Genomic DNA, 23412 nt, shown 5'->3' with positions numbered 1-23412 from the left:
TCCCAAATGATCATAGCTGGCACCTGGTGACCTATCTGGACCAGATAATCCCCCTGAGATTCCTTCCCCAGTGGAAGGTCTTATCTTCCCAGGCCCGATTTTCCAGGTAGGGATGGGGGCTGGAAAGCAGAGACGGGCCAATTAGCAGACATGCCCAGGGAACATGCCCAGGGTCCCCACCGTGGTCTGATGAGAGGCTTGAGCTGGCGGTGAGCAGAAATGAGGGGCCACCTTACACCAGGTGGACTGATGGGGCCGAAGCCACCATGTGACATGTCCTGGGTGGGTCAGAGTCTGTGCCTCCGGGGACGGGGCAAGGAGGAAGCAGCTGGTAGGGGCAGGAAGGGCGAGGCAGAGACAGGCCTGCCTGGGTCAGATCGCAGGGAGAGGAGCGGCACCAGCTGGGGAGCAGGCGGCCGAGAGCCCCGGGAGACCTGTCAGGTGCGGAGTGGGAAGCAGGAGGCAGCCGGGCAGACTGGGGGATCAGAGAAAAGGAGGGAGAGGTGGGCAGGCCTTCCAGCCTCTCAGACCTCCAATTTCTCAAACTATATTTGTTCCTCACCTCCCCAGTCCATCTGGTACCCCTGCTCTCTCCCCGCTTCCCAGATCCCACCCCAAGCAACTTCCAGCATCCATGGTCACCGAGCAAATTACGGAGGAAACAGTCCATCCTGGGGTGAATACCTACCCCTGCCCTCTCAATTATTGGCATCCTGGATGACTTCAGAAAAGATTAAGAGGCACATTTATTTAGCCACTGCTTACCAAGCGTTACCCTCGTCGCCTGAAAAGACCCAGCAAAGCAGGTGTTTTGTCCCCCATTTTGCAGATTAGGAAACTGAGGCTCAGGGAAGTTTAAAAGTTTAAAGGTTCCCGGCAACGGATTAAAAAGTGACAACAGCAGCCCCCTTTGCACGATTGTAATTGTAGTTGAGACCGTCCCCACCCTTGTGAGCTGGCAGCATCGCCTTGAGCTCGGGTCCCTGCTCAGCCTCCTCCTTGGTCCGCCTGTCCCCTGCCACCTGCTTCTCTTATTCTTCCATGTCCTCGGCCAACTGTATCCCAAACTAGCTGAAGGGTGGCTGAGCTTCTCTGGCTACAGCCCCGTGCAACAGGTCCCTCTCCCTCCCCAATTCAGGAGACTCGTCCAGAAGCTTCCCATGCAGCCCATTTCCAATAAAGGCTCAGGTTCCACAGAGGAGGGTGTGGCTGTCCCTCTACTCCTTTCTGTGTTCTCCATGGTCGCTCCGCCACCCAGGGCTGGGGACTCCGCAGAAGGACAGTAGCCAGCCTCCTCTCTGTGGCCCAGCGCGTGGCACGAGACCAGGTGCACAGAGGAAGATGATGCGTCTCCCGCCAGCTCCTCCCTCCCTCTGCGTCCTGGCTTCCTGGCTTCCTGGAATTGTAGACGGGGAACCTCTGCCCCCAACCCGTATCTCTCTCCCCACTCAGCACTTCTGGCCTTGCTTTCCCACAGCCCTTCACCACCCACCCACCCCGCCGGGCCCTGCGATGGGAGCCTCGAGTGTGTCATATCATGGTGGTGGAAAATGTCTCTGAACAAGCCAGCCAAGGGGATGTCCCGGCTGTCACAGTGGCCAGGCCCAGGCACCCGTGCTGAGCTAAGTTTAATCAACAACCCAACCGCTTACCCCCCAACCCCCAACAACAGTGGCCTTGAGATAGAACGCAGGGATGAGGGCCCAGGGTTCCGGCGCTTCCCCCCCCCGGCCGCCCCACCCCCCCAGCCAAACTCACTGGGGGACGTGTGCCGTCCTCTCAGAACCTCTTGTCCTCCCCTGTGACGCGGAACTCAGAAACTCTGTCATTCCTGTTTCACTGGATGGCTGAGAGATGGGTAAAACGCTAGACGTGCACGCACTTGAGAATCAGTGAAAAAAAGCTTGCCCGGGTGAGTGCTAAAGTCCTCCCGGTTCAAATCCTTGCGTCCCTGCGTTCTAGCTGTGTAGCCTTGGGCAAGTCACTGGCCACTCCGTGCCTTGGTCATCTCAGCCCTGAAATGGGCCCAGAGGGGCGCCTGGGTGGCTCAGTCGGTTAAACGGCCGACTTCGGCTCAGGTCATGATCTCGCGGTCCGTGAGTTCGAGCCCCGCGTCGGGCTCTGTGCTGACAGCTCAGAGCCCGGAGCCTGTTTCGGATTCTGTGTCTCCCTCTCTCTGCCCCTCCCCCGTTCATGCTCTGTCTCTCTCTGTCTCAAAAATAAATAAACATTAAAAAAAAATTTTTTTTAAATAAAAAAAATAAAATGGGCTCAGAATAGTACCTCCTTCTTTCCCTCATGGTATTGTTGTGGAGATCAGGTGAGTTAATAACACCGTGTGCTTAGCACAGAGGCTCAGGCGTGCTAAGTGCTCAATGAAGGCAGCTCTTGAAGGGACACTAAAGGATCCTCTCAGGCCCTTGTCCCCACCGTTGTCCCTCCCAGCGCCTGCCACAGGGTGTTCATTGAGTGAATGTGTGTATTGTTGGATGGGTGAGAGAAGGAAGGAAGGGAAGGAGGGAAGGACACACAAGGTCCAAGAACCTGAACTTGCATGTAAATTGGAACCAACGTGGACGGCAGAAAGGACAGAGCCCACAGGCCGTCACGGCCACATCTGGGTTGACAGCTGCCCTGATGACACAAGGTATCCAGAGGAGAGAGGCACTCGGAGGGGGCGGGGGACCCGAGCCAGCGCTGGCTGCTTCCTCCAAGGCAGCCAGAAAGCCGCTCCTTGGAGAAGCTTCTATGCCTCCAGCCTTTGGATCTGGGCCCTCAAACTGAACTGCCCGCAGGGGAGGAGCCCTGGCTGTGACAGCATTTTGAGACCAGAAAAAAACGTACACGTATCTGTTGAAACTTGGACTTCTGTGTGCCTTGGAAGTTTTTTATTGCCTGATGGTTTTTAGTCTTAAAAACTTATCTTTGGGCAGAGCCCTGGGAAGAGCACAGGACTGGGAAGCAGGTAAGCTGGGTTCTGGTCCCAGGCCTGCTGGTGACCTCCCCCCACCAGCGTGTTCCGGGAGCCCCTGCCGCCAGGAGGGACCGCACAGTGGAGGAGGACAGGCTGGGTGACGCATGAGGAGTTTCCATTCTGTGTCCCCGACCGTGGCCTCAACCCCCAAACCCCTGATCAGAAGCCACTCCCCTGACCTCTGGCTGGGAAAGTGTCAAGGGGCCAGGCCGGGACCTGCTGAGTCCTCCTCTAACTGTGCCTGCACACAGAGGCCAGAGGCCAGAGGCCAGGACCCAGAGCTGGGACAGAAGGGGTGAGGGGCCCCAAGGGGGAGGGACACAGACCCAGCAGGGGGGTGGTCACTGGGGGAATCTGACATCAGAGGGTCCTGGGGTTGAATCCCAGCACTTCCCGGCTGTATGATGGTGACAAGTGACATCTGCACTTTCTCACCTGCAAACTGGAGTGAAATGGCCGTTTTTCTTCTGGGGGGGAGGGGAGGAGGCCAGCCCGTGTCTGGTTAACTGTATCACAAAGTCACAGAGTCTTTTTTTTTTAATTTTTTTTTTTTTAACATTTCTTCATCTTTGAGAGATAGAACATGAGCAGGGGAGGGGCAGAGAGAGGGAGACACAGAATCTGAAGCGGGCTCCAGGCTCCGAGCCGTCAGCACGGAGCCCGACGCAGGGCTCGAACTCACGGACCGTGAGATCATGACCTGAGCCGGAGTCGGACGCTTAACCTATGGAGCTACCCGGGAGCCCCACAAAATCGCAGAGCCTTAGGGCTTCCATAAGGGTACCGGAAGCCCTTACGAGCCTCGAATCCCTCTATAGGCGAGGGAAGTAGGGTCACTGAGGCAGTGATTCCTGTGAGGTCTCACACTTGAGTCGACGACAGGCCATCCTGACGGATTCTCATTCCTAAGGAGTGTCCCTACGTGCTGCCGAGGGCCTCGTTCTCTGCCTGCTGCTGAGAGAACAGTCTGGCATCTGTCGCACTGTCTGTCTTCCCCCGGCTGAGCTGCGTCCCTCAAGGACCGGGACTGAGCCTTGTTTGTTTCTGCGGCCCTGGGGCCCAGCACAGGCCGGCACCCTGTTGGTGCTGACACCTGTGTAATGAGAGAGCGAGCAAGTTACTCTATGTTCACCGTGTGCTGGGCAGAGGTGACAGAGGTGGCCTCCGGGGCCCCTACCGGGGCAGCCCCTAAAGGCTTGGTCAAGGCAACTGGAAAGATGTGTGCAGCTCACGAAGCTTCCTTTCCTCCCAGCCGTGAGACGGCTCTCAGAGGCCACAAGGAGGGGGAAGTGACAGGTTACATCTGTGTTTGTGAGGGGGCAGACCAAGGCAGGGGTAGCAGCTCAGGCGTGCAGAGGGAACGTGCTTCTGAAGCAGGGAGGGCGCCCGGGTGGCTCCGTCGGTTCAGCGTCTGACTCCGGCTCAGGTCATGATCTCACGGTCCACGGGTTTGAGCCCCGCGTCGGGCTCCGTGCTGACGGCTCGGAGCCTGGAGCCCGCTTCGGAGTCTGTGTCTCCCCCTCTCTCTGCCCCTCCCCTGCTCACGCTCTGCTTCTCTCTCTCAGAAGTAAAATAAAAAAAAATTTTTTTAATTAAAAAAAAAAAAGAAAAAGAAGCGACTTGAGGACTCAGGGTCACTTGACCTTTGGAACAGTAGTCCGCGGCATTGCCAATAAACAGCCTGTTCCCACCCCTCTCCCCCTGCCCGGGAGGGGTTGACCTGGCGTCCCCTAAAAGATATGTCGCAGTCCGAACTCCTGATAGCTATGAATGTGACCTTCTTTGGAGACAGGGCTCTTCACAGATGTACATCAGATGAGGTCATCAGGTGGGTCCTAATCCAGCACGCCTGGCGTCCTTATAAGAAAGGAGGGATCCGGAGACAGACACATGACATGCGACAATGGAGGCGGAGATTGAATGAATTCCAAGGATGGCCAACAACCTCTAACGCTGGGAAGAGGCAGGAAGCATCCTCCCTTAGAGCCTTCGGAGGGAGCTTAGTCCTGCCGACACCTTGATCACGAACTTCTAGCCTCCCGAGCGGTGAGAGAATAAATTTCTGTCGTTCGACACCACTCCATCGGCCGTACCTTATTAGGACAGTTCTAGAAAACGAAGACACCGCCTTGGAGCCTAGGGGAGCTCGGTCCTCCCCATCGCCTGTCTAGACAGCATCTGGGTGGCACACAAGGGGCCCGCCCCCGCGACCCCCACCGCAGCCCCTGGACCTCAGAAATGCTAAGGGTTGCTAGCCATGCCCAAAAGCTAGGACGAGGCAGGGAAGGAATCCGTCTGGCTATGGTCTGGGGCCACCTTGCCTTCTGAAACGACAGGATGCGGCTCAGACGCAAGTCTCAGTCTCTCTGCCCCACGCCCTCCCAAGAACCCCCTTCCCCTCGGAAAGTTTGCAGGGGTGGGGTGCGGGGGCCGGGAGGAGGGGAAGAGGGGAGGCTGGAGGGAGGAGGGAAGATTTCCCGGGGGCTGCGGTGACAGGAGGTGGGGCAAGGCTGGGGGCTTCAGTCCCAGTGGCCCGGCGGGGGCAGGGAAGGTGCCCCCCACCCCCCTCCCAGCCAGAGTCCCCAGCCAGCCCCCTGCAGCCAGTGCGCGGTGTACAGCTGTGCCCTTCACCCCGACCCTCCTCACTCACACCTCCCCCTCCTTGCGACACGGCTTCTTCGGACTCCACTCGGGTCAGCCCCTCCGCGTCTGCCTGGCCATCCTGACGTCAGTGTTAACGGCCACATCACACAACACACACATCACAAAGCAGGTGAGATGAATTGCGATAAGTTGTTGTTTAACCCAATACAGCCGGCGTGTAATCAATGCGGAAACTTCTCACTGAGGTGTCGGACATTCTTTGTTCGCCCCGAGGCTTGGATCTCACCACAAGCGCGTCTCAGGTCGGACTGGCCGCACCTCAGGGGCTCAGGGGCCCCCTGTGGCCAGTGGCCGCCTCAATGGAGAGCACCCCTCTATAGAATCAGGGAGGAGTTGAAATCACGTCCAGCTGAACGAAAAGTAGCATCAGACCCCGCTTTCCCCCTTTCTGTCCCCGGACCACAGGGGCCCAGCCTCCTGCTCTCTCCCGGGCCACTGGCTCCTCCGGGGTCCCCAGTCTAGGTAAGGAGACCCGCACGAGCCCCTGCCCCCGCCGCCCGGGCCTCTGCACAGCCCCCCATCCTCAGTCCCTCCCTCCCCCCCAACCTCATGCTCTAGGGGACCGGGGGCTGTAACCAGGCAGGAACGTCACCAGGCAACAGGCCTCAGGGGAGAGCTCGGATCTCCTGCACCTGCCCGCCAGCCTCCGGGGTGCCCACGGGGCGGGGTGGGGTGGGGCGGGCGCTGCCTGTCTCCTGCCTCCGGCCTGTTTACCTGGGCTCAGTCACCGTGCTGACCTGAACCCGGCAGAAGGCCCATGGAGCCTGGGGCCACAGGCCACAGGGGACAAGGGCCAGACAGCCCGGCCATGGCTCTGGGCCATTGATCCAGCCCAGACCGGCTGGTGGGGGCAGGGAGACCTTGGCCTGGACAAACAGAGGCTCTGGGGCCTGCGTGCAGGCCCGGCACCCACCTGCCACTCCCAGAGGTAAGCGGGGGCCTCCGGGACGGGGGACCAGGATCTAAGAATGGCCCGGTGACAGTGTCCGTTCTGAGAGCCAGGCCTGGCTCTCTGGGGCTGGAGCCTCCGGCCCCGCTCTGAGAACAGGTCTTCAGGGCCCCGTCGGCCAGACAGCGACTGGGTAAGCAGAGGGCGAGGGGTCCCCAGAGCGGGGGTGGGGGCGAGACGGGGCGGCGTGAGGCCAGGTATATGGGCAGGCACGGGGGCAGTGGGGACACTGCGGGCTCCAGGGGCTGGGAGGCCTGGGTTCCGGTGGGGCCGGTGGACCCTGGGCCAGGGACTGGGCGGAGGAGGGGCCCCGTTTGCCAGGCCGAGCTCCCCACCCACACTCCGCAACACTGGATGTGCCCTGCTCCCTACCTACGCACCCACCTGGGCTCTCGGGTGTGGGAGACGGGCCCCGAGCCTCACGCTGTGCCGAACGGGGGACCCTTCGGCATGCGGCCGGCTCTGCGCGTGCGTGCGCATGTGTGAAGTTTGAGGAATGCACCCGTGAGTTCGTGTGTCACAGACGGATGTGGGTGTACCTGAACATGCGTCTGCCTCTGTGATCTGCGTGTGGGTTTGTCACATATTTATACCGTATTCGCGTGTGTGTGGAGGGGCCTTTCACGCGCTCCCCCCACCCTGGAGCGCACGCCACGTGGCTCGTCGCAGGGATCTGCTCCAGGCCCGGGTCCTCCTCGCTGGAAGGTGCCTTCCATGGCTCTAGATGAGATTTCTGGTCTGTTCCTCCCCGCTCTGCCCTGCGGTGGCTCAGTGACCTTGGGCAAGTCGTTTTCTCTCCCCGTACCTCGTTTCCCCCAACTATTAGATAGAGATAACAAAGCAGAACATCCCAGGCTGCTGGAGGCTGAGATACAATGTGATTCGCAACATTGTCCAGTAAAGGGCTGGCAGGCAGGGGGCGTGGCCCGGCCCTGCCCGCGCCCCCCCCCCCTCCCCGGAGCTCAGCTTCCGGTGGGCCGACTGAGGACGCTCCGAGGGTCAGGGAGAGCTGGAGGGCAGAGGGACAGGTGCCGGGGAAGGGGCCAGGTGCTCAGATCAGAGGAGAGGCCGGTGTCAGTTGGCACACACCCAGCCCTCCTTCCAGGGGCTCACCCTCAGGGGACAGAGGATGTCCCAAGGTGAACTGCGCGTTGACGGGGGAGGCCTGGGGTGCTCCAGAGAGGCAGCCGCCCCTCCTGAGGCACCCCGGGAGAACTGCCAAGAGGAGGTGGGAGGCGCGCAGGGGTCAGCTGGGAGCGGGCCAAGTCCGAGGAGGGCAGCCCAGGCAGAGGGAAAGCCAGGTGACGAGCAAGAACTTTCAGGCTTCCCGAAATGCCCCGCGTGCCGCTCTTCATGCAGAGCGAGCTCAGGGCCCTTGACCTGTATACCTCTTCTAGCACCGTCATTGTTAGAATTTGATGGCTGAGAAGTCCAGGGTCAAGGGGAAAGAGAAAGCAGAGAGAAAGGAAGGCAGGAGAAGTCGGCCGGGCCATGCATGCCCAAAGCGCCCTCCAGCTATCGGGAAGGAGCTGGGATCCCAGCATCCCCTCGCTTGACGACAATTACTGGGGGTCGAGCTCTGCCCTGGGAGCAGGGCACACAGCGGTGGGCAGAACAGAGCCCCTGTCCCGGTGCCGCTTTCAGCCAGAGAGGAGACAGACAAAGGACACTCAGCATCATGCAGTGTAGGTCACCAGAAGGGCTGTGAAGAAATTCGAGCAAAAGACCTGGAGGGAGAGGAGCAGGCCTTGGGGCGAACTGAAGGAAACGCGTTCCTGGCAGAGGAAACAGCATGTGCAAAGGCCCTGAGGTGCTGCGTGCTTGATAGTGGAAGGTCTGGCAAGGAGCTGGGTGTGGCTGCAGCAGAGGGTGGGAGAGGACAGAATGACACTCCAGGGCCGTGTCCCATAGGCTCTTGTGGGCTGTGATCTGGGCTTCGGGCTCCGCTCTAGGTGGAGGAGAGCGATGTGAGGCCCACGAGCGGGGCCCGCGGTGAAAAGCCCGCCCTGGCGGTTGTGTGGGAATTCGCTAGTGGCGGTGACCACACAGCCGGCTACTGCAGGAGTCGAGGTGACGGATGATACTGACCTGGATGACGGTGGGAGCCCTAGAGGTTCCAGGAAGGGGTCGGGTTCTGGAAGCAGCTGGAGGGTAGAACCACAGACCCTTCTGATGGACTGAACCCTGGAAGCAACCAGGGAGGGGGGCACTGTATCATAGTAAAAGACAGGAGTCGTGGGTCATCTTCCCAGCTGTCACTTGTCACACCTGCCCATCTCCTGCTGGGCTGTCAGCCCCAAGAGGACGGGAGACAGGGCTCATATTCACCAGCGCGCGTCCCCCCGCCTTCCCCGTGCCCAGTGCAGAGCCCGACACCAAGCAAGTGCCCGACAAAAATGGAGTGGTTCGGGGGCACCTGGGTGGCCCAGTCGGTTAAGCGTCCGACTTTGGCTCAGGTCACGATCTCGCGGTTTGTGAGTTCAAGCCCCGCGTCGGGCCCTGTGCTATCAGTTTGGAGCCTGGAGCCTGCTTCCGATTCTGTGTCCCCCTCTCTCTCTGACCCTCCCCAGCTCACGCTCTGTCTCTCAAAAAATGAATACACGTTAAAAAAATTTTTTTTTAAATGGAGTCGTTCAGGGGGACACGGCAGGCAAGCCCCAGGTTCCACCTCCTGGAGGCAGCAAGGTGTAGGAGAGAGCACTGTACCAGGGGTCTGGAGACCTGGGGGCCCTCGCCATTCGTTCTCTCATTCACGTAGCAGGGCCTGTGGGTTCTGCGGGGAAGCAGGGGTGAGGAGGACGCAGGCCTGTCTCTCCTGTGGGGGGAAGAGACGAAGCCAAAAGCCAGGCATCCTGGGGATCTGACCGCCCAGGAGAGGAGGCGGCCTACTACCCAGGGCCTGGGGACCCATCGCCAGGCTGGTGGCCTTGCACGGGGCCTTTAGGGATCCCTGCAGTCCTCAGACGGAGGGCGTGGCTGCACAAAGGTGTGGCTTTGTGGGCCTGCAGGGTGACGTGCGGGATGGGAGTTAGGGTTACGGGAGAAGGTGGGCATGGAGGGTCTTGGGCGCTACAGCAAGGGTTCGGAGGTGGCCACGAGGGCGTTCTGAGCAGGCAAGCGGTTGGAGGTGGGCAGGGAGTGCTGCCCGGTGACAGTGTGATGGCACGTTGGAGGAGACAGGAGATGGGGACCCCAGGGAGGAGTCCTCCCAGGGAGGAGTCTGCCCCAGGAGCCCAGGTGGGAGGCGATGGGGAGGTCCCGATGAATTGCTCCCCCCCCACCCCCCCCCTCCCGTCAACTTGGGCTGGATCCAACTTGGGCCGATCTTACCTTGGGTTTCTGCCCAGTGGCTTTGCTAATACTTGGCTCCTCTGTGATGCTCACTGTCCGCCCCCCTCCCAGATGGGAGTGAGGGACACTTAGAAAGAAGATAAAATCCATGGAGTGAAGGTCTGGTCTCGGGGGTGGGGAGACTGCTCCCCTAGGCACCTCCTCTAATAGACCTCTGACCTTCCCCGGGCCTCGTTTCCCCCCCACCTCGGTACCCCGATGATGCGTGAGCCAGCAGAGCATAGGGGTCGGGGCGCTATTCTGCTTGGGTTTACAGTCTGGTTCTGTTGCTCTCACCAACTGTGAGACCCCGGCCAAGCCGCTCAACCTCACCTCTGTGCCCCCAAGTCCCCATGGCGGTGCGAGAAATCCCGCAATAGCTCCTTGGTGATCCAGGCTCAAGAGTATATAACCAGGGGTGTGGCCACCTCTGGCAGAAGCAGTGGACCTGGGCTGAGAGAGGACCTGGGCTCTCCTCGAGCCAGCCTGTCGGGACGGCCAGTTTGTCACCAGGGTTGCTGTGGACGCTTTGGGAGGCGGGCGAGGCTGCCCCGACCTTCGCAGGATGTGCACCGGCCATCCTGTGGGTACTGATGGCTTCTGGAAGAGCCTCAGCCCGGCTGAGGGTTGCCAACAGTCCCTCCTCCCTTGCACTCCGGGGGGAGGGGACACTGTAAGGGTCACTGTGGCTGGTAGCCAGTGACTTAACGCCAAGAGGAGCAACGGGGAGCAGGGACGCAAGGAGGAGGGCCAGGAGGCCCCTTGAATCCAGCCGGGAGAGCTTCGAGCTTCGCTGGGGAGCCCCATTTTTCAGAAAACCCACTGTATGAAAACCTAAGATGCAGCCCCAAGGAAAGCCCTCCCACCCCCTCACCCCCACATACACATCTGGGGGTGTATTTTAAAGCCACAGTGGCATTTATGGATGCAGTGAGACACTTCTCGAGGGTCTAGCATCCTGACCCTGCCAGTGGGTGGATGGCTAAAGGGCCTTCCCTGAAAAGCCAAATAACACCCAGAAGTTTCCTTGGGGGGTTCCGAAGATACAGCCGCAGACCCAGGGCACTGAGAGCGGCAACATCCGGTTGTTATGAAGTCATGATCTGTTAATGAACAGCTCATTTACAGGAAGCAGCCCAGGGTCCTGGCAGGAGCAGGGAGACAGAACCCCCCCCCACCACCCACCCCCGGGCTTGATCCCCATCTTCCTGCTCTGTGACCCTGGGCCAGTGTGGCTTAGCCTCTAGGGCGTCGGGGTTTTCATCTGTAAAACGGGGCTGATCGTGAGTGACAGATCCTCAAACCACATTGGGAAACTGAGCCTAGGAAAATCCCGGACTGAGCTGTTGCTGTAACGCTCCGGCCATCGGCTTCCTCCTCTGCCCAATGGGTGCGGAACCTCGAACGGTGTTTGGAGGTTTGAGGCAGACACGTAAAGTGTCCACACAGCGTGGGCCCGAGGAAGGGGAACGCAGAGGGACAACGAGCCCCACGCCCCCGGGTGAGCAGATGAAATGAAAAGTATTCCCGAGACGCTCGATGAATTTTAGTTTGTGCCTCCTCTGGCCCGAAGACACTCTCGGCTGGGGGCGGGGGGGGCGGGGAGACCAGAGGGCGCACTTCTGGAAGGGCAGGGGTCTGGCCCAGCATTGTACTGGCTCAGGGGCTGCCGGGGGAGGGTTTACGTGAATGGAAGGCAGCGGTATTTCGGGACGCTGTGCCATGGAGAACCGAGAGGAAGGAACTCGCCTGAGCGGACAGAAGGCCAAGGGCTCGAGGAGCTGGTTGATAGAAATTTGCACTCCGGGCTCTCCGGCTGCGGGTACCATCGCGGGGCGGTGGGGGGCTTGGGAACCAAAGCCCCTCTCTGTCCTCGGACCACAGAGAGGCCGGTGCGGCCGCAAAGGTGGCGTTTCCAGAGCCCGACGGAGTCCAGCTCCGCTTGTCCTCTGGAGCGAGCAGCCCCAAGACCCTAGGAGGTGGCTCGTGCCCTCTCTCAATCACCGCCTTCCAGAGTCGCGGACTTCCCATCCCAAAGGCGGGGCTGCTGTCTTCCGTGCACGCTTGGTATTCGGCAAAAGCTCCTTTGCCGACACCGGGTCGTTTCCAACCCGGGTCTGTTTCTCCACCAGGATGCCCACGGCCGAGGCCCCCCAGGCAGCCGGCGGACAGGGCGATGGAGGCGATGGCGAGGAGGCAGAGCCGGAGGGGATGTTCAAGGCCCCCAAGGACTCCAAGAGAAAAGTCCGGGACTACCTCCGCCTGGCGCCCCTGTGGCTGGCCCTTGTCGTGCTGGCTTCGGTGGGGGTCCTGCTCTGGTATTTCCTAGGTAACCGGTGGGCCCGTCCGGGAGAGGCGCCTGGGGAGGAATTGGGATGGCCGTCGGGGGCGTACCAGGAGAGACCGGAAGTCCAGGCTCGGGGAATGCGGAGTTCACTGTGTGAACTTGGGCAAGGCACTTCTTCTCTGAGTCTTTCTGCCGTCCTGTGAGATGGGAGACCTCCTGCACCTACGTTCTAGGTCCTGGGCTCAGGTCAAAGGCAAGTTCCTTGCTGGAGTCAAGCGCCCCCAGCTCCCTCCAGCGGGGGGAAGGCGTATTCTCACAGCACCCAATTCCTGTGAACCGACAAGCAGGAGTGTAAACATTGCCTCCACTTGCCTGAAGCCCTCCTGGGTTGCCCCTGGGCTCAGAGCCAGTTGGCTCTGTGGGAGGAGGCCCAGCGGCACGGGAGGTACCTGGCACCTGGGGTGGGGACCACAGCTGTCGCCTCTGGGTCTCCAGGACCCAGCATGAGTGGGGATGAAGGGGAGGGAGACACAGGACTCAGACGCCCGGGGGAGTGTCCTTGCACAGAGATGGCTTTCACACCCAAACTCGGGCATGCTTACAATTCAACACACGGGGAAGGGGGATCTGGAGTGTCCAGAGCAGGCGGCCAGGGGATGCTGGCCTTGGTCTGAAGTTTGGCCTCCCCCTCTGGTATCACAGCCCTCAACTGGTCCCTGGGAGACCCAGGAGCAACGGGCCCATGTTCTTGGGTCCATCTGTCTATCCTTCCATTCATTCATTCATTCATTCATTCATCCACTCACTCCTTTATTCAGTACCAAGCACTTTCTGTGCCCCAGGCTCTGTGCCAGGCTCTGAAGATAGCCCCCTGCCCTCACCAGAAAGCACGGCATGGGCTAGGACAGAGGAAGGTGAGCGGCCAAGGAACCAGAGTGGAGACAATGCACCTTGCCCAAGCGATCAGAGACTTCCCATAAACACTCCGCGGAAGTTAGATAGTCTCCTTACTGGCTGAGTCTCATGGTGGAATGTCAGGCCCTTTGAAGGGAACGGGGACCCACTATGGAGTAGGCATCAGAGACATCAGCCTAGGCCCAGCTCCAGCGGGCGTCGGGGTAGAGATTGTCTGGAGCCGGCCCCTGGGCCATGCTGTTAGGAAGCCTAGGCCTGATGCACCTGCTGGCCATGACTTAGACTGTGAATCCGCTCAGAGCCAAGCGATGCGGGCAGGCCGGGGGGTGGGGGGGCGGGGGTGGAAGCTGTGTGCATTTCACCACTGGCAGGAACCCAGTACCCCAAATAGCACAGAGCTGCCGAGGCCTCGGGATGATGAGTCTTCGGGGTAAACCGCGGTGTCGGGCTGGAGGGCCAGGAACCCAAGGGCCAATCGTCTTTCTTTGAGGAATCTAATTGCTCCTGATTCTGCTCCGGGAGTACATTCACCCCTCGGGGAGGGGGTGCTCCCTGGGGCTGAGGACCCAGCGGAGGGGGGGGGTGCTCCAAAGCCCCCAAAGGGATTTAAGGGTAAAAGGAGGGACTTCCAGGAGCTATTTGAAGGATTCTTCCCGCCCAGGCTCACGCTGTGCTCCGGGTGCTGGGCGAGGCGATGAATCTAGAAGGGGAGACAGACAGGGGGCCTGTTCTACTGGAGCAGGAGAAGCCCAAAGTGACAAGCCAATGACTGGTTAAGTGGCAGTCGGACTCTAGAAAGGGGTCCGGGGGAGAGGAGGGGCAGGGGTAGGGGCTGGCTCCCCAGGCGGGCAGGTCCTGGGCCCTGGGGTGCCTCCTACTTAGGCTGGGGGCCCTCATGACTGCCCGGCTCTGTCTTCCTCATACTTACCCTCCCCTGCTCTCCTGGGTGACCGTTCATGCTTTCTTCTTCCCAGCACCAAATCCCGCAGGCGCCCCCCCCCCATTTCTCTGCTCCCCCCTTTGCAGCAAACTCCTCGAAAGACCCATCTCTACTTCTGCACCCCCAGCCTCTCCGGTACCCTCTCCAATCTGGCTCCCCGTCCCCACCCCCAACGGCACTTGCCAAAGTCGCCAGTCATCACGTCGCTACATCCGACGTCCGGCCCTCTGTCCGCCTTGCACCTGAGCCACCGGCAGCATCTGACCAGGCCCCTCACTCCCTCCTCCTCGAAACCCTCTCCTCACGTGGCTTCCAGGGCACCCCACATTTTCTTTTCCCCCAGCTCACACTGTTTGCTTCTCCCGCGTGTCCTTCGCTGGTCGAGGGCTCCCCTTCTCCCTAGTCCGCCTTCTTCTTTCAGGGTCTCATCCGGTGCCCCTGGCCTTAAATGTCCTTTATACCCCGGTGACTCCCAAACCCGTCCAGCCTGGGCTCCTCTGTCGCCGGGGCTTGCCCTCCACCAGGATGTCTAAGGGCACCTCGGACCGCAGCCCACGGCTCTCCCTCGTTTCCTCCGGACCCGCACCCCCCAGCCCACACAGTGGCCATCCCAACCCTCCAGCCGTGCCCCCCTTTGCTCCCCTCTTTTACACCCCAGCCCCAATTAGCCAGCAGGCCTGGTCGCCCCTCACCTGGCCACTGTCACTGGACGACTGTAGGAGACCCCCTCCCCCGACGGCCGCGGGGCTCCCTGCTTCCGCCCTTGCCCCCTTACAGCCCGTTCACACAACACCAGGGGGACCGATTTAGAAAGCAGATCAAAGCACCTAACCTCTCCCCTTAAACCTCCCCCCGCTCCCACCTCATGGCAAAACCCAAGTCCCCCCCCCCCCCGTCCCTCCCCCCTCCCATCTCTTCCTACTCTCCCCTCCTTCCCTCCTTGTGTTCCTCAGGTACACCACATGAGCTCCTGCCTCAGGGCCTTTGCGCTTGCTGGTCCCTCTGCCTGGAACGTTTTTTTTCCTGTAGATTAACATCCGCCTTCTTCCCTGGCCGCCAGGTCGCGGCCCGCCCTCACCCCTGATCTCTGCGGCACTGACACCTCTAACTGTTTGTTTATTGTCTGCCTTTCTTGCTCAACAAACCATTAAGGGCAGGGTGTTGTTTTCTTCACTGTTAAACCTCGAGCGCTAACACAGTAGGGTTCTCAAGTACCATTTGCTGACTGAGTGTATAAATGAATGAACGGGGCTAGAGACCCAGGGCTGTGACTCCGGCGAAGGGAAGGATGCACGGAGGCGCTAACCCGCAAACCTGACCTTCTCGGCCACGCGGGTCCCCTGGCTTTCGTGTGGTCTGTATCCTGGACTGATTCTTGTGTCCGAGCTTCTGCCTGGGAGCCTTCGGGACGCCATCCGTCTATGGGCTTCTCTCCTCCCTGTCGCCGAACAAACCGGACGCCGCGACGTCCGCGGCAAAGATGATGATGGGAGAGGGGCCTCGGAGGCCCGGGATGCCGGCCGCTGAGCTGAGGGTTTGGGTGTCAGGAGAAGGCGTCGGGGAGACCGGAGGCTCCCTCGGCCGACCTTGTTGGTTTCTTCCCGGGCAGGGTACAAGGCGGAGGTCACGGTCAGCCAGGTGTACTCGGGGAGCCTCCGCGTGCTCAACGGCCACTTCTCCCAGGACCTCGCCCGCCGGGAGTCCAGTGCCTTCCGCAGTGAAACGGCCAAAGCCCAGAGGATGGTAGGGAAGGGCTGCAGGGAAGGGAGGGAACGGACGAGGGGTGGGGAGGGACGCGGAGGGCCCCGGTCAGGCCGAGCCCGTCGGTCAGTCGCTTCAGAGCCCTCGCTGGGAGCCGGGTCCGCTTCCAGGCACGACGGGAGGGGAACGGGGGACAGGGGTTGGGAAAGTCAGTGGACTCGGGGGTGAAACGCACTTGGGTTAAGTCCCGATGGTCACTCCCTAGCAGCCTTACCTTGGGGGAGGTCAGGGCCGTGCAGGGGTGCTGTCGGGGCCCACCCACATCCCCTCCCCTCCAGGGCGATGGTTTCCTGCCCTGGGGATGGTCTCGGGCTGCCCGCACGTCCCACCCTCCGGCTGCGGGATGGCACCCCGCCGGGGAGGGCAGGCCGGAAGTGCTGAGGAGCGGTGCTTCCTGGGAGTAACCTTCAGCCACGACACAGGGCGCGGGTAGATAAATACCCCAGCTCCCTTGGCCTTGGTGAGGCGCCAGCTCTGGGCTGCCTCCCGGGGCTCCGTGTTGGACGGTGCCTCAGCTGCCCACGGCCCTGTCCTCCTTCACAGCCGCATTGGCTGTCCCCCTGCCAGCCTGTCCCCCTTGCCCCCCAGCTCCCAGTGCTCTCCAGAATCACCCCCAAAGAAGCCACTCTCCCCACACCCTTGTCTCGGGACTTGCTTCTGGGGGACGCGCCCAAGGCTCTCTTTCCTCTGTAGCGCGGATAATCCAGAGGGGCACGGGGTCGAAAGGGGATGGCGGGGACGTTGTTCAAGGTGTCCGAGATGCTCCGCAAAGGCACCTCCTGCCGTCGCACCGGGCTGCGAACGCGCGCGCAAACCGTCCAGCTCAGCCCCCCGTGGCTGGTGGCTGGGGGGGGGGGGGGGGGGCGGGGTGAGGGCCCGACTCGGGAGCTGAACGGGGCTCTCCGGAGTGCAGGGACGACTTTTGACGAGGAGGGATGGAAGCCATCGGTGGTCTGGCGTAGGCGGCAGCGTTGAGGGGCAAGGCCTAGGTATGGGGGGAGGGGAAAGGAACGGGGGTCAAGTTTGTTTTCCACTGCTCGTCCGCTGGGTGACCTGGGGCAAGCCTCTCCACCCCGTGGGTTCCTGTCAAGCAGGGCCACCGACAAGGGCAAAGGACACGTGCAGGTGGGAGGGGGTTTCCGCAGAGGGTCCCCAGGGTGCTGCTGTCTCCTCTCCTTTTAGCTCAAGGAGCTCATTGCTAGCACCCGCCTGGGGCCTTACTACAACTCCAGCTCAGTCTATTCGTTTGGGTGAGTCGCCCCGGGCCCCACCCCCACCCCCACCCCCACCCCCACCCCTCACTAGAACCTGAGACTCAGGGACAAGGAGGGGGTGCTGGCAGCTTCTGATGCGATGGCCTTATTTTTAAAAATGGGGACACCGAGACATGGGCCTTCCCTTCGCGGAGCTCGGTTTCCTCACGTGTAGAATGGGCACAAGGCCGCGGTGGGGCTCACGCCAGACCGTGGCTGTGCGGCGCGGGTACACCGCACGGGAGTCGGGGTGGCGGGAGTCGGGGTGGCCCAGCTGTCCCGTGCATGTGCGGCTCTGGCCGGTGGCACACCCCTGAACCCCGCCTGCGTGCGGCCGGGAGGTAGAGAGCGCCTCGCTCCGGGTTTGTTGGGAGGAGGTTTCCAAGGGGGACGACAGCGCGGGGGGGGGCGGGGGGGGTAGTGGGCACGAGCCACGCTTGGCTGTCTCCCCCACCGGAGCCGGGTGTCCGGCCCCTTCCCACCCGCCTTGCCTTCTGCCTGCCTTAGGGAGGGGCCTCTCACCTGCTTCTTCTGGTTCATCCTCCAAATCCCCGAGCACCGCCGGCCGATGCTGAGCCCCGAAGTGGTGCGGGCGTTGCTGGCGGAGGAGATACAGTCCACGGCCAACGGCTCGGCCCCCGCCCCCTACAGGGCCGACTACGCGGTGGACCCCGAGGGCCTGGTGATCCTGGGTCAGTACTGGGGAGGGGGGGGTGTGGGGCGGGCCAGTGGGCGCTCCGCAGGCCTGGATGCTCTCAGGGTGGGGGTGGGGTGGTCTCCGAGCGACCCCCACCCCCACCCCGGGAGCCAGGACCACTGCGGGGCGGTAGGGGGTCGGCACTCAGGGTCAATCTCAGGCAGGCTGGCTCTGATGGTGGCTGCAATTTTTACTTGCACTTTTTAATTTCGTTTTATTTATTTACCTTTGGTCTTCGTTGATTTGTCTGTTCGTTTCCTTTTAACAGAGGCCAGCGTGAAAGACATAGTTGCCCTGAACGCCACGCTGGGTACGCGCCTGGGGTTTTTCTTTCCCCTCCGCTTCGTTTTGAGTCGCTGTTGCGCTTGGCTTTGGTCGAGTGTCGGGGGGCCGCGTGGCTTCCGGTGGGTGCGGGGAGCAGTGGCCTGGAGGGACCCGGGGTGGGGCTGCGGTGGTGGGCTTGGTGATGAGTCCCGAGCGAGGCTTGGGCCCGCAGGGGACGGGAGGGATGGTACCCCCGTGCGTGCGTGCGTGCGCGCGCGCGTTGCCTGTGCGGGGTGTCGGAGTGAGTAGCCGGGTTAATTGCACATAAACGTGACTCTCCTTTTTTTATCGCCAAACTCAGTTTAGTGGAAAGCTACGGTTTCCACTAATGGTAGAAAATACTCTTGCCAATTCCAAGCGTTATCAGCTGCTTCGCATTTAAACCTTGGTCTCTTGGAGATCTTTCTGTCACGTTCAAGGATACTCCCTTCACATTTTCCTTCCCCTTCTTAGCCAGGCTCATCTGCCCTGTCTTCCTCCCCCACTCCCATGCCCTGTTGCCAGAGTCGCTTTGCTTTTCTCCAAGAGGCTCCGTAGTCCTCCTCCTGCACCCTGGGAACAAAGTACCAGCAGGGCCACCATGCTGCACAGCGCCAGGCGGCACTGTCCACATCGGAGTCTGCGTGACTGGAGACTCCTGCGGTTGTGCAGTGCACAACCTGTGTTGCTGTGCCCTGTGGTCCCGAGCAGAAGCTCCTAAATTCCCAGCTCCTTCTTACATTACCTAGAGCGTCTACCCAGAGCTGAGGCCAGGCTGAGGGCATCAGCCCCCTCTCAGTGGGGCAGGCAGGATTGAAATCATCGTCCTACCCTCTCTTATCTTCTGGCCGGTCAAATGCTCACTTCTTCGGGGGATGGAGGTGATGAGGTCAAAGTGCGATTTCCAAGTAGCCAAAATCATGGTTCTCGAAACTATAGTGAGCACACATCAAAGATGTATTTAACTTCTTAACAAGGGAACCAGTAGAATATTGCAAAACTGGTTCAAAGGAGAATGTGAAAGACGGACAGATGGAGGGATCGATCGATCGATCGATCTCCCTACGTAGCTCCCTATCATCTTCCACTGCACTGGTACTCACACCATGACCCTTGGTCTTGGATGGGCTTTTCTGCCGCCCTTGCCTGAGCTGGCTGTCCATGCGTCCTCAGGTTTCTGGCGGTTGCTTCGTAATTATCTTTATTCGGTTCGGTGCACGTCTGGAGTCCCTGCTCCCCGGCAGCATGGTGTCTAATGGGGCGAGGATGACAATTCAAATCCTTTGTACAGGCTTTTTCAAGCATTTCCCCCATGCCAGTCGCCGTCATCTGGGGACATCAGATGACCGTGTCCTCACCCCTGCCCTCAGAGGAGCTCTGAGCCCAGGAGAGAGACAGACAAATAAACAGAATCTCATAACACCAAGTGCCAGCGCTAGAGCAGAGGTCCCAGGGGCAGCGGAAGGGGGGGGATCATTCCACCCTGGGGGCGGAGGGACACCAGGGGCCACAATCCAAAGCAGAAGAAGGGACCCTGCCTCTAGAGGGAGGGAAAAGTTGCTCCTGCCCGGGAGGGCGGGGGGTCCTGGATGCCTTTATGGGGGGGGGGGGGTCAGGAAGCAGACTCAGGCATGGGAGATGGGTAGGGGTCTGTCAGGCTGCAAAGAGGAAGGGACACTCTGGGCAGAGGGAACAGTGTGAGCAAAGGCCAGGCGAGGAGAATGCAGCAGGCATGTTCGTTTACTCTCTCCCAATGACTGGAGGTGACAGGGTTCCCAAACATATTTCTGATGATCAACAGAGACCAGCAGGTACTTCTCTACTTAATAAGCCTTAAAAAAAAGGGGGGGTGCGCCTGGGTGGCTCAGTCGGTTAAGCATCCGACTTCGGCTCAGGTCAGGATCTCACGGTCCGTGAGTTCGAGCCCCGCGTCGGGCTCTGTGCGGACAGCTCGGAGCCTGGAGCCTGCTTCGGATTCTGTGTCTCCCTCTCTCTGCCCCTTCCCCGCTCGTGCTCTGTCTCTCTCTGCCTCTCCAAAACAAAGAAAACTAATTTAAGAAAAGAGAAATTATTAAAATGGCAAAAGCAAAACCTCAACTTGGGGCAAGATTTGAAGAAAACAGACGACCAGGAAGAGCCAGGCGGCCTTCCCCAGGTGCTGGCTCAGGCAGATCAGAGGCCCTGTCTCTTCCCTGTCACTGGTGCCCCGTCCCCCCCCTCCCCGCACCCTCCCCCCCGGAGGAAATCAACTCCCCGATGGAGTCAGGACGGCCAGGGCTCAGGACGAGGGGGTTGAGGCAGCAGCATCTGAGCAAAGCATCCTCCCCTCCGTTCCCTTACTGGTGCTCAGAACCCCTCAGAGAAGGAGGTGGGAAATGGGCGACCATAGTGGGCGTTCGCCAAAACGGAGTGGCGAAGCAACCGAGTCACGCGGCTGATGAGAAGGTGGCGCTGGGACTGCAGGGCAGGGGGCGAGCCCCTCACCCACCAGGCTGCCTCTCACCTACCGGGGCGCCTCCCCTCATCCCTGCTGCTCCCCGGGCTACCCTAGCGTGAGGCTTCGAGGAGAGACTCGGGCTCCAGGGGAGAAACTGTTTGTTGGCTGCTGGTCCTTGGGGCCTGAATCAAACACACAGTAGGGCCCCCACCAACCGTGCCGAGGGGGTGAGCGCACGAAGATGCTAGAACGGTGCAGGGGGGCCTGCCGTGCACGTCCTGATATTGCCTGCAAGGCTCATGGATTCAGTCAGGCGGCAGGTGCAGCGGGGTGCGGACGCAGGAGGGGAGTCCGTGACAGAGAAGGGGCTGCAGAGTGAGGGCAGCCGGCGGGACTGGCTGTGTCCGAGCCTCAAGCCGTGGGGGGTGGGGGGGGGGCCGGCTGGAGGCTGACAAGTCACAGGGCTCTCTGCCCCAGCTCCCCCTTCTCCCCCTCCCCCCACTCACCCAGAGAACCCTCGCCCCACGTACGGAGCACCTGCTTTGTGCCAGGCCCCGTGGTGGGCACGCAAACGCACATCAGCCCTAAGCGTGTGACAAGGCCTGCAGGGCGGTGTGGTGGCCCCCATCCGGCCCGGGTCTGTAAAGGGGGACGCTGACAGCAACTGCTTCACGGGGCTGTTAAGTGAGGTGGTGAGTGGAGGGCGCTTAGCCGCCCTCCCTGCAGCCCTGCATCAAATGCTTAATCAGTCCTGTGTCCTCATCATTGGCTCGAGGCCACTTTCTCGACCCAGCGCTGCCTCTCGGCCCCACCGGAGCGCGCGCCCTTCTCTCCACCTGAAATGAAACCCTCACCCTAGTCCCCCCTTTTTGCAAAAAAATTTTTTCAAAAGTTCATTAGTGCGAGACAGCGCATGAGCAGGGGAGGGGCAGACACAGACTCGGAAGCGGGCTCCAGGCGGGCTCCGAGCTGTCTGCGCGGAGCCCGACGCGGAGGCTCGAACTCGCGAACCGCGAGATCGCGAGATCGCGACCTGAGCCGAAGTCGGACGCTTAACCGACGGAGCCCCCCGGGAGCCCCTCGCCCTTCTCCCCTCATTGCACAGCCACCTTGCAGGTCGCTCGGCCTCCTCGAAGCTGCTCCTAGCAGTCAGAGGGGTCTGTGATCCGAGCCCCGCCACGCCCCAGCCCTGCCTAACCTTCCATGGCTCCCCGTGGCCACAGGGGAAAGGGTCTTCGCTCCAGGGCGTGATCTGGGCCCTGCCTCCCTTCTCCGGCTTGCTCTCTTGCCTCAAAGTCCCCTGGCCCCCTCTGGCCACTCGCCGTTTGTTCGCGCTGTGACCCTGCCTCCCCCCACCCCCCACCCCCACCCCAGGTCTCCCCAGCCCTACAGCCGGCTGGGCTTAGAGCCCTCACTTCCTGAGCTGTTACTTACTGCTGGGCTCTGTATCTCTCCTCGCTGTTCTTGGTGCTCCCAGGCGGTGACCGGACCTTTCTCTGGCACTCGCCGGGCATGGAGAGGTCAGTGAGCGCTTAAGCGAATGAACGAATGGACCCATGAGTGAATGCGTGGATGGGGAGAGATGGGAACCAGCGGGGAGACAGAAAGAAGGGACATGGCACATCTGGGCTGCTCCCCATCCAGCTGCTGTCCCCGGGCCACCCCCGCCCAGGTGAGGACCGGCTGGCCCCCTGGGGTCTCTCCTCCTGGCTAACAGGGGTCAGGGGGCCTGTGCCTCTCCCTCCTCCAGGCTGCTACCGCTACAGCTACGTGGGCCAGGGCCAGGTCCAACGGCTGAAGGGGCCCGACCACCTGGCCTCCAGCTGCCTGTGGCACCTGCAGGGCCCCAAGGATCTCATGCTGAAACTCCGGCTCGAGTGGACGCTGGCCGAGTGCCGGGACCGGCTGGCCATGTACGACGTGGCCGGGCCCCTGGAGAGGAGGCTCATCACCTCGTGAGTCCTGGGAAGGGGGCAGTGATGTGGGGGCCAAATCGCACCCCGTTCTGAGATGAGGGGCTGTGTGACCCTGCTCCTCGGTGTGTGGTCTCTGAGAGGCAGCGGGGCTAGCCCACGGAGAAAGGGAAAAGGGGCTGAAGGGGCTGCGTCTTGTGGGCCGTCTCCTTTCCCTCCCTGAGCCTCAGTTTCCCCACCTGTAACAGCGGTTGTACGAGCTGACCCCGAACCTCAGCTCTGAGGGGCGACAGGACGCTTCAGAGTCTGGCAGCCCCAGACCTCCCACCCCGCCCCCTCTGGTGCTTCTCAGGGCCGTGTCCTAAGGCAAGTCACTTTGCCTCTCTGAGCCTCAGTTTCCTCACTTGTAAAATGGGGGCAGAATCACGCCCACCTTGCCGGGTTGTTGCGAGGATTTAAAGGAAACCATCAGTGCCACGCTTCTCACACATTGTAATGCTATCCATTATTGCTACGTGTTCAATGTATCCATCAAATATCCAGTAACTGCTGTCCGTTACTACTCTCATTGTATATAGTCTAGTGGGATTGGGTCACGAGGGGCATTGAATGCCAGGAGCAGTTTGAGCTATAACACTTGGTAAGTGGCCCCCACTTACCAGCCCCCCCCCCAAAGTTCTTGAGCAGAGGAGCGGGGCTTTAGGACATCGGATAGGATGACAAGGGCAGGAAGCGGGCAAGTGGCGGTGGGGGTGGTGGGGGGAGACCACGAGGGGGCTGGAAATGGCCTCGGCCTCCAGGAGATGTGGCCACCTCCGCAGTGTGGGGGAGGGGCTCTGTGAGCCCAGGTGTCACGTGGCTCTGTGACAGGTAGAGGGGCCCGGCTGGGAGGGCAGGGGGTGCCCCAGGCTGCTGCCTCCTCTGTCTCGCTCGGGCTGGCCCAGCTTCCAGGTGGGAGTGGGGGCAAGACCCGCGTGTTCAGATCAAGG

At 61.1% G+C, this 23412-nt stretch overlaps 1 protein-coding gene across 4 annotated transcripts in view; it reads left to right on the top strand.

Moving 5' to 3' along the window:
* The first annotated feature begins 5597 nt into the window (after nucleotides 1-5597).
* The window catches only part of TMPRSS6 (transmembrane serine protease 6), a 38243-nt gene continuing 20428 nt past the window's right edge, over nucleotides 5598-23412 (top strand). The window contains exons 1-7 of one of the 4 annotated variants that reach the window (XM_053226758.1): nucleotides 5598-5747; nucleotides 12050-12246; nucleotides 15669-15802; nucleotides 17003-17070; nucleotides 17581-17765; nucleotides 18039-18080; nucleotides 22261-22465. In XM_053226758.1, the coding sequence (XP_053082733.1) occupies nucleotides 12051-12246; nucleotides 15669-15802; nucleotides 17003-17070; nucleotides 17581-17765; nucleotides 18039-18080; nucleotides 22261-22465 (830 nt within the window). In that variant the 5' untranslated portion in view covers nucleotides 5598-5747; nucleotide 12050. The other 3 variants (XM_027070827.2, XM_027070828.2, XM_027070829.2) reach the window with 3 other exon arrangements.

Source organism: Acinonyx jubatus, chromosome B4 (assembly GCF_027475565.1).
Source record: "Acinonyx jubatus isolate Ajub_Pintada_27869175 chromosome B4, VMU_Ajub_asm_v1.0, whole genome shotgun sequence".
Taxonomy (NCBI): Eukaryota; Metazoa; Chordata; class Mammalia; order Carnivora; family Felidae; genus Acinonyx; species Acinonyx jubatus.
The sequence above is the reverse complement of the archived record's forward strand: the minus strand, read 5'-3'. Positions and strand labels throughout refer to the sequence as shown.